This window comes from Chelonia mydas, chromosome 20, assembly GCF_015237465.2.
Source record: "Chelonia mydas isolate rCheMyd1 chromosome 20, rCheMyd1.pri.v2, whole genome shotgun sequence".
NCBI classification, from domain to species: domain Eukaryota; kingdom Metazoa; phylum Chordata; order Testudines; family Cheloniidae; genus Chelonia; species Chelonia mydas.
Window position 1 is genome coordinate 153,715 of NC_051260.2, and position 15,637 is coordinate 169,351.

Below are 15,637 nucleotides of genomic sequence, written 5' to 3' on the forward strand. Positions count from 1 at the left end.
ATGATGGAACGGATAGGCACAACCCCAACGAAGTCAACAGCCACAGCTGAATTTGGCCTGGGGTCCTCCTGGCATCTGCCAACAATGGAAAAGACAGAGAGCAGGGGTCCAAAGCGATCCCATTAACACACTGCTTCTCAGGGCGAGGCTCAGATGCTAGAGCTACCCTGGGTGCTTGGCTGGTAGACCTGGTGGATATGTTAGGGGAGGGTGTGGCATGGATTGCTTTCCTGCACTCCACCTCCCACATGGATGGTTGGTTGCAGGAAAGCAAAACATCCCTGAACATATTGGCAAGTCTCTTTGTCCACAGGATGAGTGGCACGTGCAGGCAGATCCAGGGTACCACAAGGAGATGGCAGGACAGATGGCAATAGCATTTTTATCTATATTTTAGGGAGATGTAAACTCCCTTGGCCAGCTGGGGTTGGGACAAAGAGGAAGTGCCCATGATATAATGCCCAGATGCCCTCACTGTGTAGGAAAGGACTCCCATAGATGCTTCTGCCAAACATTAGTATGGTACCCAAGGGCTCTTATGCACTTTTAGCATTCAGTCCATGCACCAGTGGATTTTCCCCAGGTTGGTACAGAGCCCATGGGTCACTATCCGTTCTTCCTGTAAAACATTTGCTTTCCACTTCCAGGCTTGTCAGTGTTATCCAGCATCTGTGCTGTGTTGGTGGCAGCTCCCTGCCCATTCCCCAGCCATTGTCAGCGACAATTCTTGGCCATTCTAAACTGGCAGCAGCTCCTGCCCTTTGATTGATCTGGCTGCTGTTGTAACTGCTCTCTGTAATATGCCTGAGAGCATGAAAACTAATGATCCCTGTGCACATGTCACTGCAGACTGTGACAGTCACTGGGGCGTGTGCGTGCATACGCGTGCAGGATTGCCTTCTGCTGGATTGAATCAGAACTGCTCGGCAGTGTGTCCTAGGCTCTGTACTGCTAAGAGCTGATAGCATGGGCCTTCGCTTTTGGAGTAATACCCTGGCCGTTGCTGTGAAGATCCTTGTGGCCACTGTGTGCAGCATAGGCACAAACATGAAACCCTAAGGACTTGTCTACACGGCATGACAAAGTGCTCTACAGGGGTGTGGTTTGTAGAGCACTCTAATGTGTTGTGTTCCAAGTGCTCTGTGTAGACCCTGCTGGCACACTCTAAAAGGTTCATGTTAGTGTGCCAGCAGGATCTACATGGGGCAGTTAGAGCACAACATGTTAGAGCTCTCTCCAAACAATAACTCTGTAAAGCAATTTGCTATGCTGTGTAGACAAGCCCAAAGTGGGTGCAGATTTGATCCGATCTGTTGTGTGAGTCCTCAGTCAGTGTTCAAGCAGATCCTAGTACATGCAAATAAATGCCCCGTCCTGCTCCCACTAAAGTCAACAGGGAAACTCACATTGACATAAAAATGGGAGCAGAATCTGGACCCAAGGCAACAGAGGAAAGACCTTTTCATCTACTGAATAAAAGAAAGACTGTGAGATTAGGATGAGTAAGTGAATGAGTTATAAGAGGGGAGGGAAAGGGGCATGGAGACACACACGGGCTGCACCTTAAAGTAGGTTGGCAAAACCTGTTTTGCCTGCAGCTGTATCAGCACCTCCTGCCAGCCTGTCAGATGCACAAGCTAAGCCAGGTTGGACTGGCTCACTCCAGAGCTGCAGGGAGAGGTGCTGGTGATTCAGTAGAGGGCAGCCTTTCCTCTGAGTTAGTATTGAGCCAGTGCCCCACTATAGTGTTAGAAGGATGTTGTGCTGTCTTGCTCAGATTAAATGTAAAGATCCCAAGCTGGTGATTGTAAGAGCTGTGGTTAAGCTTCTGCCCTGGCCATTTATGTTTCTGATAGTTACTTTCAGCATCCCTAACTCTTCCTCCACAAACCCCCTTTCTCAGTTAGATGTAGTTTTCTTCCTCATTTCCTTTCCTAGCCTTTTGTTTAGCAAGGCTGTTGTTAGGCAGCTGTCACACTGCCCCAGAGGTGCAACATGAGACCATAGGAATGGCCATGCTGGGTCAGACCAGTGTTCCATCTAGCTCAGTGTCCTGGCTTCCTATGATGAAATGCAGGTTGGCTGCATATCAATGGTGAATGATTGACTGCTGCTTATCCTTGTTCATCATCATCATCATCATCATCATGTTCCTATTCTGCCTATGGCATTTAGGGCAGTGACGAAGCTCCTCCACTTCTGTCTGTTTCTGGCAAGTCTTTCAGTGGTTCCCCAGCTATGCCCCAGATTTTTCAGTTCGGCTTCCACAGCACTTCGCCATGTTGTTTTTGGGCAGCATTGTTTTTGCTTGCCTTCAGGTGTCCATCTTATTGCTACTCTGGTGATGGAATCAGTTTCTATCTGAAGCACATGACAGATCCATCTCCAACACCTCCTGGCAATGATGGTGCTCAGATCCTCTTGGCTGCACTGTGTCAATAGATGTTGGTTTGAGATTGTTCTGGGCCAAAAGATACAGAGGATTTTTTTATTTTTTATCCTTGTTAGTTACTGCTATACATCACTTTGAGATGCTTAGTGGAAAAGTGCTGTGGGTGGGCAAGTGCGCTCAACTCTACCTCCAGCTACCCCAGCATGGCCAGGCCTCCTACCCCAGCACCCATACTGCCAGCGCCCCCAGCACCTTCAGCTATCGCCAGCACCCACCATCCCCTCCTCACAGGCACCCACCACAGCTGGCATGTATTGTGCAGCTCCATGGCCTGCCAAAAGGGACCACTGTGATCATCTAGTCTCACCTCGCCTCTTTTAGAAAACATCCATTCTTGTTTTAAACACTGCCAGTGATGGACAATCCACTATGACCCTTGGTAAGCCCTTTCCATGGTTAATCACCCTACTTGGGGCAAGATGTGTTGTCGTATGCTGAAATTTATGGTTCTGTGGAAGTTATTTGCAAATATGCAATTCATGTGATTAAATAATGTTCTTAAAATGTCAGGCATGGAGCAGCACAAAACTTGGCATTTTTGCCTAGGCCCTGTGCTATATTGTAGCACAGGGGACACAGTCATATCTCAATGTTGAAGGTTCCCAGGTGCTGTGTTATTCTACAGAGGAGACACAGTCTCATGTCAGTACTGGAGGTGCCTGGATGCTGGGCATTGGTGCTGTACTACAAGGTTACATTCTGTCCTTCAATTATAGACATCCAACTTAAGTTAATGGGCCAGCTCTGCTATAAATGACATTGGTGTCAATGTGGAAATAACTCCTTTGACGTAATCGGTGACACTGAGAGTAGAGATTAGTTTGGTGGGAGTTGCACCTGTATATGCGAGGACAGGACTCGCTCCAACCAGGATTAAGAAGTCTCTGTGCCCTGTTTCCCCAGGTATGAGATCCCAGACACCCAGATGGCTGATGAGAAGCAGCTGGAGATCCTACAAGATAAGGCCAACTTCCGAAACTTCAAGCCAAAGCCCTTCAACATGCTGGAGTTTTACGATCGGGCTGGCCATGATATCCGGGAGATGCTGCTGTCCTGCTCCTTCTGTGGAGAGAAATGCAACCCAGAGGACTTCAAAGTGGTAAGTACTGTGGGCTTCCTCTACCCCTGATCCTTTGGAATGATGCTGTGCCTAGAGCAATCTGGATCATGCCACTGCTTTTCTGATCTAGATTTGTATCCTGAGATGAGGGTGTCTTGTGAATTTAAACTGTGTGTAGGATCTGTGGCTGGCATTGCTGTGAGCACAACCAGAATTAATGTGGGACATTATAGGGGTGGCCCATAGTGGGTGCTGCTCGTGGGCACCCTCTGCAAACATTACGTCGACTCTCTGTGGTGAACATTTCTGTGGCCACCTTCTAGGATGGGAATTACTGTGGACATGGTATAGTCTTGTGTCCAGGGTGGATATGTCTGCGATGGTGACATGCTGAAGGGAGGATTTGAAAAAGGGACCAAGAGAATTTTTCTGTCAGTGGTTATGCAGACTCTCTTATGTGTCTGAATAGCACGTCCTTTGCCTTTGACAAGAACTGGCTTGCACCAAATAGCAGGTATTACAAAAGGAGGGGGGACTTTTCAAGAGAGGATACACTTGGATCTGCATCCATCCATGCTCTTTGTGGACATTGTGTAGCCTCTGGCAGGTATTTCTGTGGCTCTTGTGTAGATATTTCTGTAGTTGAACAGTGTGTGTGATTCAGAGGGGGTTGAGGTGGGCACACCATAATCATGTACATATATATCATGGCAAATTTTCCAGCCCTTAGGTGGCAGGTCCTGGAGGTGGGCAAACCCTGGTGGTAACTGATGGCTCAAGTGATACTGAGCAAAGTGGGTGTGCTGTGCTGCAGGAGCCAGAGTGGTTGGTACAGAGACTGCAATGATTCTGGAGTGACGAGGTGTGAGCTCGTCAGCAAAATTACATGTCAAAGAATCATAGAAATGTATGGTTGGAAGGGACTGCAAGAGGTCATCTGGTTCATCCCCCTGCGCTGAGACCGGACCACGCATACCTAGACCATCCCTGTCAAGTGTCTGTCTAACCTGTCCTTAAAACCAATGATAGGGATCATGTCAACTACAGATGGTGGCAGGAACCATTGGTAGTATGAGGAGGGAAATTATGTGAAGCCAACTTGGATCTCCCAGGTTTCTGTGTGTTTGAATTGACATGCCCAAGAAAGGAGGGAGCTGCCAGCTATACATATGATATTTGCTTGCTTACCCTCCCACTCTCTTTACCACTCCATCTTCTAAAATGTTCAGTAGTGAAATATTGACATTATTAAAGACCCATCATTAGGTTTTAGAGCTAACAACTAGTGAGATTAATGGGGGACCAGCCCACTGTTTCAAGCTCTGTGCAGACCTCACTGCATCGGTTACACTTGGGTCACATTTGGGATATTTTCTATGCAATATGAGGGTTAAAATTTATTTTTGGTTTTTAAGACAAAAGCTGGGATTCTTCAGAATCTGACTATTGTGTAGGCCACATGCAGCACCAACAAGGCCAGTGGGGCAGGAGGGGCCCAGAGCTTGACACCCCTGCTATAAAACATGCAGTGACACAGGGATGTGGTCTGGCATGGGAACCCAGGAGGAGCTGACTCTATTTTTGATGAAGTAAAGAAATCTTAGTCCTGGCAAGGCCATCCTTACCAGTGAAAGAGCAGCAATGTGTGTGGGGAGGTGGATCCAAAGCTGTCCCCAGCTCAGTGTAGCCTTTGCCCAGGACATATGTGTGATAAGAGAGTTTGGGTGAAATATTTGCCATAAACTTAGACTGAGGCCAAGTTTTGGCACCTTTCCTGAGTTTCCAAACACCAGCTAACTGTCCATTCCTGTTTCTGGCTTCCCTCCCAAAGGCCAGGAGAGACTGTTGAAGACTTCCCAAGGTAAATGTCACACCTTTTGGGTGTCCATCCAAACTGAATGGAGGCTCCTAGGGTTTACTTGCTGTTTAACCACTGCCTGGCTGAGGAACTTAGCAGCAGATGGCGAGGAACTGAGAACTTAACACAGCTCCTGGTCTGGGGAAGATCTTAGAGTCAACAGGCAGCAGAATTTAAAGGCCGGGGGCTAGTGCCAGCTCTATGGGCCCTGATGGTGCTCCTTGCTCTGAGTAACAAATTTCAGATCATGCCTGGTTCTCTGTACTCTTTATATTTAATCTCTCTTTCTCAATCTGTTTGTGTCTCTCCTGCTCTATCTTTTTTTTTCTCTCTCCTTTCTCTCTCTCTCCATTTATCAGGTTTTTTTTAGTCTAGAGTCTTTCTCTCTAGCACCAAATTTTAGAATTCTAATTGCCAGTACATCCACGGCAAGTGAACTATCAAGTGGGTCCTCTGCACCATTTCCCCTTTACAAGAGCAGCCTTTGGGGCAGTCTCATAAAGTGTCTGCCTGAGGAGTGCGGCCTCTCGTGGAGTAAGAGGAAATCCCTCTCCCCAGATCTCAGCCCCCTGCCCTCTATTTTGGAGCTTCTTTCCCATGGAGTGGCACTGTAATGAGATGTCACCAGCAGAAAATCTGGAGAGAGTGAGCGAGACAAATGACAAGACTGAGAAACATAAATAGACACACAGACGCTCTGTGTATTAGTGAAATATAATTTCCAGTCACTCATTTGAGCTTTGTCATCTCCCTCTGTACTGTACAGTGTTTGTTTCATGCTGACACATAGATCCGATATACAATAGAGCCTCTATGATAGGTGTCTCTCCCTCTCTCTTAGGTTCATCTGTAAATTACACAATACTAGAACTTTGAAAGTTGACTAATCAATTCATTGGCGAGAGTTGGCTTTTTAAGCCACTTTTTCTTTGAGAACAGGCTCAATTGTGGTGCTGATAATGGAACATGGTACTACTTCTCTGGCTTTATGGTTCTTGGAAGAAACACAAATCAGGCTAGGTTCCCCGACCCGCCTCCAAAGATGTCGGCCATCCCTCATGCTAGGATTCTCCCAAGCTGAGCAGGGTTGGGCCTGGGTTGGTATTTGGTTGGGAAACCTCTGATGTTGCAGAAGGTGCTCTTTCTGACATTGTAGATGGCACTCTTGCTTCTTGAGTCTGTACCAAGTGGAGAGAGGGGATCTTTGGGAGGACTACATCGAGAGTAATGAGATGAGGTGCTGCTGTCACAGAAAGCTGAGGTACTGATGGTTATCGTCATTAGAGGTCCCATGACACTTTGCTCAAGTGCTGGTGTCCAGGTCACATTCCAGCCCAAGTTATCCCATTGTGCCTCATTAAATTCCCTCTAGAGTTTCAGTTGGATACAAGATTCCTCTTTGTTAACTGTCATTAACTTCATTAACTGCCATGTTGTTTAGTTTGTTAAACAGTAGCTATGTTCCACCCCAGAGGTGGCTGCATTTCAGTGAGGAGTGAAACCATCCCTATATGCCCCTTTCCTTCCGTGTGGGGATATTGTGAGTATTAATTCATGTTTATAAAGAGCCTCACATTCTCAGATGACAGGAACAACAGAAGTGGAAAGTGGTGGTTGGTGGTAGCTGTAGCATCAGTCTTGCACTGTTGGATCCTCAAACACAGGCCGTGGGGTGCAATCTGTACAGTGTGACCTGAGCAGTACTTACACCAGTGAGCAGCTCAGACATTCACTCAGCTGAGTGTTGTTCTTCATGTGTTTCTGGTACGCTCAAGGTAGTGTCATCTGTAGGTGGAGCAGAGAACTCCAGGCTCTGACAACTAACCTTATTTTGACACTGGGCAGCTTTCTTCCCTTGCCTGTGCGTCAGTTTCTCCATCTATGAAATGGGGATAATTCACATTTACCCATGTCATATGAGGAGGATGGTTATGAAACATAATGCATTCAAGTATGTTGTTGATAATACCTAACTCTTATATGTATGTTAAGGATTTTGAGACCCTCAACGAAAGGTGCTTATTTAAGTACAAACGATTCTATTTTTGCAGTTGATAACAGCAATAAGTACCTCCAGGCTGAGCATTTCCAAATGACTTAAGGAACCTCAGCTCCACCTCTCCATCAGTTTGGGCTTATTGATTGGGTTTCCCAGAAGCAGGCAGTACAAGCGGCGTCTGACTGACAGTTCCTCAGCAGGATGAATTGGACTGATGGTAGCATTGAGGTGCTGGCCTTTGAACCATCCTGCACATTTGTTTTTAGCTGACAGTGGATTTCACAGATATGCAAGGAGGTTTTTGTATCTGATGATAAGTCAATGATCCCTGTCATGGGGGTTGCAGCAGGTGATAATAAACCATGACAGGAGTTGTGTGTTCAGGGCTGAATGCAAAGGTATCTCAATGTCAGTGCTTGCTGATGGGACAGTGTATATCAAAAGAGAGGATAACTGCAGCTATTTTTTTTTAATCAGTAATTTTGAACAGTGTGATGAATTAGCTAGTTTGTGTGGGCAGCACTGCCCTCCTGTGGATGGAATCAGAGCTGCTGCACTGTGTGTCCTAGGCTCTGTATTGCTAAGCGCTAATGGAGATTCCCTGTTAGCGTATACAACAGGGGCTGGTACCTTTTGGAACAGGGGGATCTGAGTCTATCTGTGTGAAAGGTCTAAGCTGCCCAAAGAGACATTGGATTGGTTTGTTCTATTTATGGGGTTCTAAACTGCTCAATGTGACACTGAATTAGTCCATTCTGTTTATGAGGGTTCTGCTCTAGAATATAGTATGTTTTGCATCTCACACTTGGGAGGAACAAATAAATTTGTTAGTCTCTAAGGTGCCACAAGTACTCCTTTTCTTTTTGTGAATACAGACTAACACGGCTGCTACTCTGAAACCACACAATATATCAGTGGCTGTTTCATTATTACCACCTGGATTATTTCTTGTGAGCAGGCTGATATGATTTAATGGATTTGGTTACAAAAAGCTGGCTCCATGCTATATTTATGCTGCTCTTTGGATTCCCCTTGCAGCCCTGAACATGCAGGTTTTGTGCATAATATGTTAGACAAAGCCTGTGCTCTGTCACTGCCTTTGCATCACTAGAGTTCCTGAAGCCCCTTTCATTGAAATAGTTATGAAATATTTGGCCATGTTTCCCTGCACATGGGCTCCAGAGGCTTTGTCAGGGGTGTTTGTGTTAATGCAGAATATCATTTCACTTTTGGAAAACGATGTAGCAATACATTTCTCCCTTCCCATGTCTGTTATGTGCGCTCTCTCGCTCTCTCCATCCAATCAGCCCCCTTTCACTCACTTAGTCTTTTCTACTCTCTCTTCCCTTCTTTCCCAACCTCTCATGCATCAACTTGTTCCTACCTCTTCTTTTTCTTCCCCCCCTTTCTATCTTCTCCCCACTTTTCATCTACTTCCTCCTCTCACTGTCTTTTTCTCTCCACTCGGCCCCCAAGCTGATTCTCCAGGGAGTTTTCTCAAGTAATGGCAGAGCTGTGCTGGGAAATACCCATCTTCACAGAAGGGAAAAAACCCTTAAAAGCTGCCGTAGATCACTGGAGACACTTTGAGAGGATTGTGGTGTCACTGTGTTACTTAGTGCTGCTTATCCAGTTTGTAATTCATATCCTATTATCTTGGAATGAGCCCTGGGGCAGGCTTTTCCCAGAGCATCACATCAGGATCTGTCTTTGTATTAAGCCTTAAAAAGCAGTAATCCAAGAAAGGAGTGAGATTTTTTTTTTTCAAGACAATGTGAGAAGCAGGAACATTCAGAGGGTTTTGTTTTTTAATATGAAAGATGGAAAAACCTGCCAGAGGCTTTTTAAGAGGTTTTCTTAAAGGTTAATTTCTGTTGCCTCTGCCTCCCTCCTCCCAGCTTGGATCACTTCCACCAGCGCCGTACTGAACTGGGTTTGGTGCCACAGGCTTCTTTCTACATGGGCAGTTGCAGCCTCAGCTGCATTAAAAGAACTGGTTGGTTTGTGCTGGGGGCCGTTTGAAGGAGCCTTTCCTGTGAGATCTAATACTGTGGCGTACCATGGCCACAAACACTGCAGATTCTGGGGATTCCCTCTCATGCACACCACGGTCTGCACCCACCTTCCCCCAAGTCTCTGGGAGCTGAGTGGCAGCCTTCTTCCCTTGCCTGAAGCAATGAGGAGAGCAGGCCCATTTGCAGCCCTGGGCCCAAGCCCAGATCCAGACCTCTGATCTGTTACTGTTAGCATCTCTCAGGCATTCAGCAACTTGCAGATTCGAGCCTGCGGTATGGTGCTCTTATTCAGTGCCATTGTGCTGTGCATTGTGCTTTGGTTGAAACAGTTCTGTCTGCTTTGATATTGGGGGTCCTACCCCTTTAAGAGGAATGGGAGGAGAGGGCTGGTTGAAAGAGGAGTGAAAGGACAGAGAGACAATGCTGGTAGCAGAGAGCCAAGGATCTGGTTGTGAGTGTTCTGCAGGCATGATGTGGGAATAGGGTTGAGTTATTTATTGCCATGGCTGAGAAGTTTGGCTATGTAACACCGTGAGTGCTAAGATCTGGATATGAATAATTAATTAATTAGAGCCAGTCTCCTGTGGCAAACAAAGCCCCTCTCCCATCCCATATACATCCCTGTACAGTTTTCTTATCATGGGATGGATGCTAGTACCTTCCTCTTATGCCAGAGACAGCGCTCTGGGCTCCGAATCCCTTCACCACTGCTCCTCCTGCTTGTCATGGCCCTGCATAACCCCTCCCCTTTCTGCTCCTTTTTCTTTCTCTTCTCTTGTGTGCTTGGCTCCCTTCTTTACAGCCTTCAGACAGACAGCCTGGATACAGGCTCCTCCTGCAGAGCTCTGCTTCCGCTCACCTTTGAACTTTGCATGTCTGAGTTGGGGCAGGGGTCATACCTCCCTGGCTCTGCTTGGTCAGAGCTTCTCTGTCACACCTAGAGTTTGGAGAATCATCTATAACTCCTGTAACAGATGCATTTTGCCTCTTCCTGTAGATGAATTTGGCTCAATTTTCTGGTCTTTATTTTGTCGTTCCAAATTGTTTGCCATAGAATTCTTTGCTAGTAACGGCTTGGTTACAAGCATTTGATATCCAAGCTATTGTTGATTGGCCACACAGATCACATGGTATAGTATGGGGCGGGTGGTGTGACTCTTACAGTCAGGCTCCCCATCTGAATGTTTGAGATTCAGGATTCCCTTTCTGAGAATATTGGCCCAGCATTCCTTTAAAACTAGCTCTGGCTGAGATTGTTCATGGAGATCTTCCTGGAAAAATGAATGCAAAAGGCACATGAACATAGTCACAGCAAATTCATTTAAAAATTCAAGTTTGTACTGTCTCCCCAGCTCTGCTTATATTGGAGGTGACTATGATCAAAGCACGGAGATTTGATAGTGAGGCCTGTATTTGTGAGCTGTATCGATCACATCTCACTGCCTGAGTATCCACACAGCACTGGCTAAATTTCCAAACTCCTGCGCCAGCCTGCAGTGGACTCAGTCTAGAAACCGCCTGGATTCTCTGCAGGTAATCTCTTTGGCCCCAATTCTGCCAGTACTTAACTCACATGAGTAGCTCTGTTGTCTCCAATAGGGCTACTCATGTGAACAAAGTTACACAGATGCATTAGTGTCTGCAGGAAATGGGTCTTTGGTTATTCCAAATCCTAGGTCAGGAATGGGATGGGATTGGACCACGTGTGAATTAATGTCCCTGAGACATTACAACGTACTGTGGCAAATAATGTCATTTAATAGCCTGGCTCAAAGTTGGCAAGAAATTCTTGGCAACACTCTTTGCAACTACTTTTATGCCTTTGTTCGGGCCTGTTCCTGGCACCCAGAAAATTAGTTTCCATGAAATTGTGGAATGGCACACGTTTTCAAAGAGAAATTATATTTCAATGCATCTGAGACATGCAGGGGTCCTATTATCACCCCAAAAATGTCCCTTTTCCCCCCTGAAGCCCCCAAACATGACAGGCTCTCCCCCCCTTTAAACTTGAGCCATTTTGTAAACTTCAAATCCCTGATAAATAACAGTTGCAGCAGATGAACCAATGGCCCCATCCAGGACCACAGGGAATGGTGCACCAAGCTTGGGTGATCCCATCCAGGACTGCAGGAGATGTGGCCCCAGGCTCAGGTCACCCTGTGGTTTCATCCAGGACAGAGGACTTGATTGTAATGTCTTACTAACCAGATGAGAGATGGAGCAAAAGCTCCACAAGCCTCTTCTTTGTCAACCTGATCTTCACTGGCTGTTCATGCAAACATCCTGCCATCCTCTGGTTTTCCTGATGGCTGAATCTCAAGACAGATGGTCTTTAGACACACACAGCCCTGCCTGGGAATACACTTCATGAACAAACAATCCAGGGAAATAAGATTGCTCCATGACATGTCCAAGCTCCTGCTCTTACCACAGCATGGACCAGCTGCAGATGCCAGCGTGTGAATCTAACAGCATTGCAAACACGCGCAGTAAGACTCCTGGTCCCTTTCTCGCAATGCTGTGGACTTATCTCAGGTGTCAGACAGTGCCAGATAGAAGCAGCTGAAGCAAGAGGACAGAGCTAATGTAATAACAATGCTTAGCACTTACATGGAGCATTATAAACACTTCATCTGTCTGGGAGATATCAACCACCCCCATACAAGGGATGGGGAAATTGCATCACAGAGAGGGGAAGCGACTTGACCAAGGTCATATAGCAGGACAGTAGCAGACCCAGGTGTCATGGCTCCCAATGCCCCCTGCCTTGAACCCACTCTGCCCACTCTTTCTCATGCTCCTGCTGTCTCTGCACATGCTTGCTTGCTCTGAGCTCTCGCCGATCATTCTCCTGCTCTGAACTCTCGTGCTCTTTGCATGCTTACTCTCTCTACTCTTTTTTTTTCTCTCACTGTTTTTCTGTCTAAATACGTTGATAAGTCTTTCTCCAAGCTTGTTCTGCTGACTCAGCCCATCAGAATTAACAGGTGAGCAACTTCAGCAGCAGCAGAAAGGCCTGAGCCTGGGGGAATAAGGGAGCTATCTCTGCTCCAGTGGGAAAGGAAGGGGATGCTCCCTTTGTCTGGACCCTGCTTTGGCTGGAGACCACAGCATCCTCCTCTTCTGCAGGCTGTATACCCTCTCCCCCTGGGGTTCGCTTTGTCTGGGAAAGGGGAGGCCAAGCTCTTCTTCCCGTCACATTCAGCACTACCTGTGCCTGTTTGCCCAGCACCAGAAGTGGCCAGCTCCCACTCGCTTGCATGCCAGGTGCCAGACCCACCTCTGCTCCCAGCCATTTTAAGGTGCTGTTACTCCTGAGGACAAGCTCTTGGGACCTCTGTCATCTCCTTTAATGTTCTACATGTTTGAGGTACTCTGGTGTCTGCTGGAAACCAATGCTTCTTTAAGTTTGTGGGTCTCTTCACCACCCACTTCAGAATCGGCCTCCAGCTTCTGCTGATGCATCCATTGTCCTTAAGATCCATCAGGCCCCTGCCTAAACCAGAGAAGATCTTCTCCAGTGTGCTTCTCCTCTCATCCCTCTAAGGGAACCCTAGGCTCTGCATTGCTGTGGAGAAGGTCTGTGATCCCCAACTGCACTGGCCAGGACCACGTACGTGCTCTGCTTTCTCTTTCCCTTGATAGGATCACAAGAGGGAGCAGAGGGGCCCTAAAAGACATCGAACAAAGGACCGTTAAAGGAAATGCTTCTTTCCACAATGTATCTGCAGCACTCATTGCAGCAGGATAATGTGGAGGCACATAGCTTAGCAAATTACGGTCAAGGGTATGAAATGTCTGTGAAGCAGGGTTGACTCTGCAGTTGACCCAGCTGGGATTAATGAAGGGGAAGGGGCCTCGTTCCTCACACTTCAGTACATAAATGGATCAGCAGCTTGAGATCAGAAAGCATGGGATAGTATTGCACAGTGAGGTTCATTAGAAGGGTGATGTGATGGGAAATAACCCCCCCCACACACACACACACACACACACGAGCACTTAAGGGGTAAGAGGTGGCGGAGCGCACACCTGGAGGAGGTGCCAGGACCAATGGAGAGAGCTTGGTGGCTACTGTAAGTGAAGGGCTTTAGGCCAGAGAGGTGGCACGGGGCAGGCAGAAAGTAGGCCTTGGGATCCTCTCCCGAGAGGAAGCTCTGGAACAGCCTCAGAAAGCTGGGCTGTAGGTGAAGGGAACATGCCTGGATGGGGAACCTGAGAGAAGGCTTGGAAGAAAAGCTGACCCTCAGGGGAAGGGAGTACCCTTGGGGAGCAGGTCCTGAGAGAAGGGCAGGACTGGGTGAGGGCTTTGAAAATGGATTTAAGTCCTGAAAGAGGCGCAAAACTAGGAAAGCTGGACTTTGGAAGAAGGCCTGGACTAAATGGAAAAGGACCAATAGAGGGGCCTGCAGGAGACCTCTGGTACTGAGTCTCTGAAGGGAGAGGGCAGCTGGGGAGAAGAAGAGTCCTAAAGCAGACTTGAGGGAAGAGACATGCCAGGGAAGAAGCCCTGAGGGTCAGGAACGCAGGAGGAGCAGAGCATTCAGGGAGAGGGTCCTGGGAGGCAGCACCCTGGGGCAGAGTAAGGAGGAGCTCGGCAGAGCCTGGTGAAGAGTGTGCAGAGGGTTGATTCTGGGAAGAACAGAAGTGTTTCTGTTTCTTTGAGTTTAGACGTTATTACCAAAGAAAAGGGGCAGACTTAAATTGTGACCTGGCTGGAGGGCCGAGTCATGTGAAGAGGCAGACCCGCTGAAGAGCCAGAGCGGCTGTTGTTGGGGGCCCCCAATGAGATGAGAGCGGCTTGGCCATGAGGAGGCACTCTTGCGGTGAGTCCCACCCTGCATAGCGGGTTGTTCTCTTCCCCTAGCATTGGCAGCTACTTGAGACAGGATTCCAGACAAGATGGCCCATTAGTTTCTTCAATCCTGGGGTGGTTCTACTGGCAAGTAACATATCTGACACTGAGGAGCAGAGCCTTGTCTGGATCAAACTCTAGTGATGAAGCATAATGCTTGCATTGCACATTGTGCCACCCTCCTGCTTTGTGAGCATTCATTGATTCATTCTCTCTGAGAAGCTGTCGGTGGATATTTTTGTCCCCATTTTACAGGTATGCAGGTTGATGTGCAGAGAGAATAAAGGCCTTGCCTAGCACGACAGAGGAGGTGTTAATGTCAGAGGTGGCTCCTATTCACATGCTCATCTGCTGTACCACACTGCCCACAGAGCTAGGATTAGGACCCAGGATCTTCTAGCTACCAGGCCTGTGGTCAAAACAATAGCATACCCTAGCTCCCAGAGTAGGGTTGCCACCCTGGAGTTCTCAGCTCATACCGCCTGTGATGCTAAGCATCCTCATTTCCTCGGCTGGTTGGGTGGGAGACCTGCTCCCAGGGTCACCCATTTGAGGAACAAGAGATATTTCATCCAGCTGCATACTGTTGACAGAGCCAGATTGATTCCCTGTGGCTCTGTGCAGGTGGGCACCCCAGGTAATTCCTCAGTTGCACAGACCTCTGCAGAGAGCCTGAAAGCCTGAATGCATCCAGCCAGGGATGCTGCGCTTAGTTGCTGTGGCAACGGGGCCTGTTGCTTTTTCACATTGGTCCCTTTTGCAGCTATTCAACTTTGGTGCCTTTGTTCCCAAGCAGGGAGAGTTGGAGATTTGGTGGGAGGAAGGACGGGGGAAGAGAGACAGCAGAGGACGAATGGGGAAATGCTGGCTATCTGCTGTCAAGGAGCAGCATGTGAGGGGAGACAGGAAGAGCTGTGACTTCGATGCCAAGCTCAACAGCTCTCATGCCATGCATCACAGCTGCCGTGTTATCTGTCCCTGGCAGAAGAGAGAGCTTGGGTGAGACACAAAGAATGCAAATGAGGCCCTGTCATTACTGTAATAACCATGGAAGCTGATAAGGCAGCAGCGGCTGCCTCCTACCTGTTGCCCCCCAGGGGACTGCTTCAGGGATCCTGGCAGATGGAATAGCATTCTTTTGGGGGATAAAATACTGCAGCACCCTACTCTACATCCATTCTATGATGCCTGCCCTGTGATGCTCTTTGCCCTCTCTGCAGCACCTGCCCTGTGGTTCCAGCAGTGCACTGTGCCTCTACTGCAATGTCTTTCCTGTGGTGCTCTGCTTCTGCCCTAAGGGGCCCAGCACCTCCTGGCACCTCAGGGACCGTGTCCCTAGCCTCGGTTTGCCAGAAGCTGGGAATGGGCGACAGGGGATGGATCACTTGGTGGTTACCT

General features: G+C 47.9%; 1 protein-coding gene across 2 annotated transcripts in view; it reads left to right on the forward strand.

The window, feature by feature from the left end:
- Positions 1-15,637, forward strand: part of ASIC1 (acid sensing ion channel subunit 1) — a 125,423-nt gene that overhangs the window by 15,417 nt on the left and 94,369 nt on the right. For both annotated transcript variants that reach the window (XM_037884171.2, XM_007064686.4), the window contains one exon: positions 3,356-3,551. In XM_037884171.2, the coding sequence (XP_037740099.1) occupies positions 3,356-3,551 (196 nt within the window). The remainder of the gene's footprint in view (positions 1-3,355; positions 3,552-15,637) is intronic.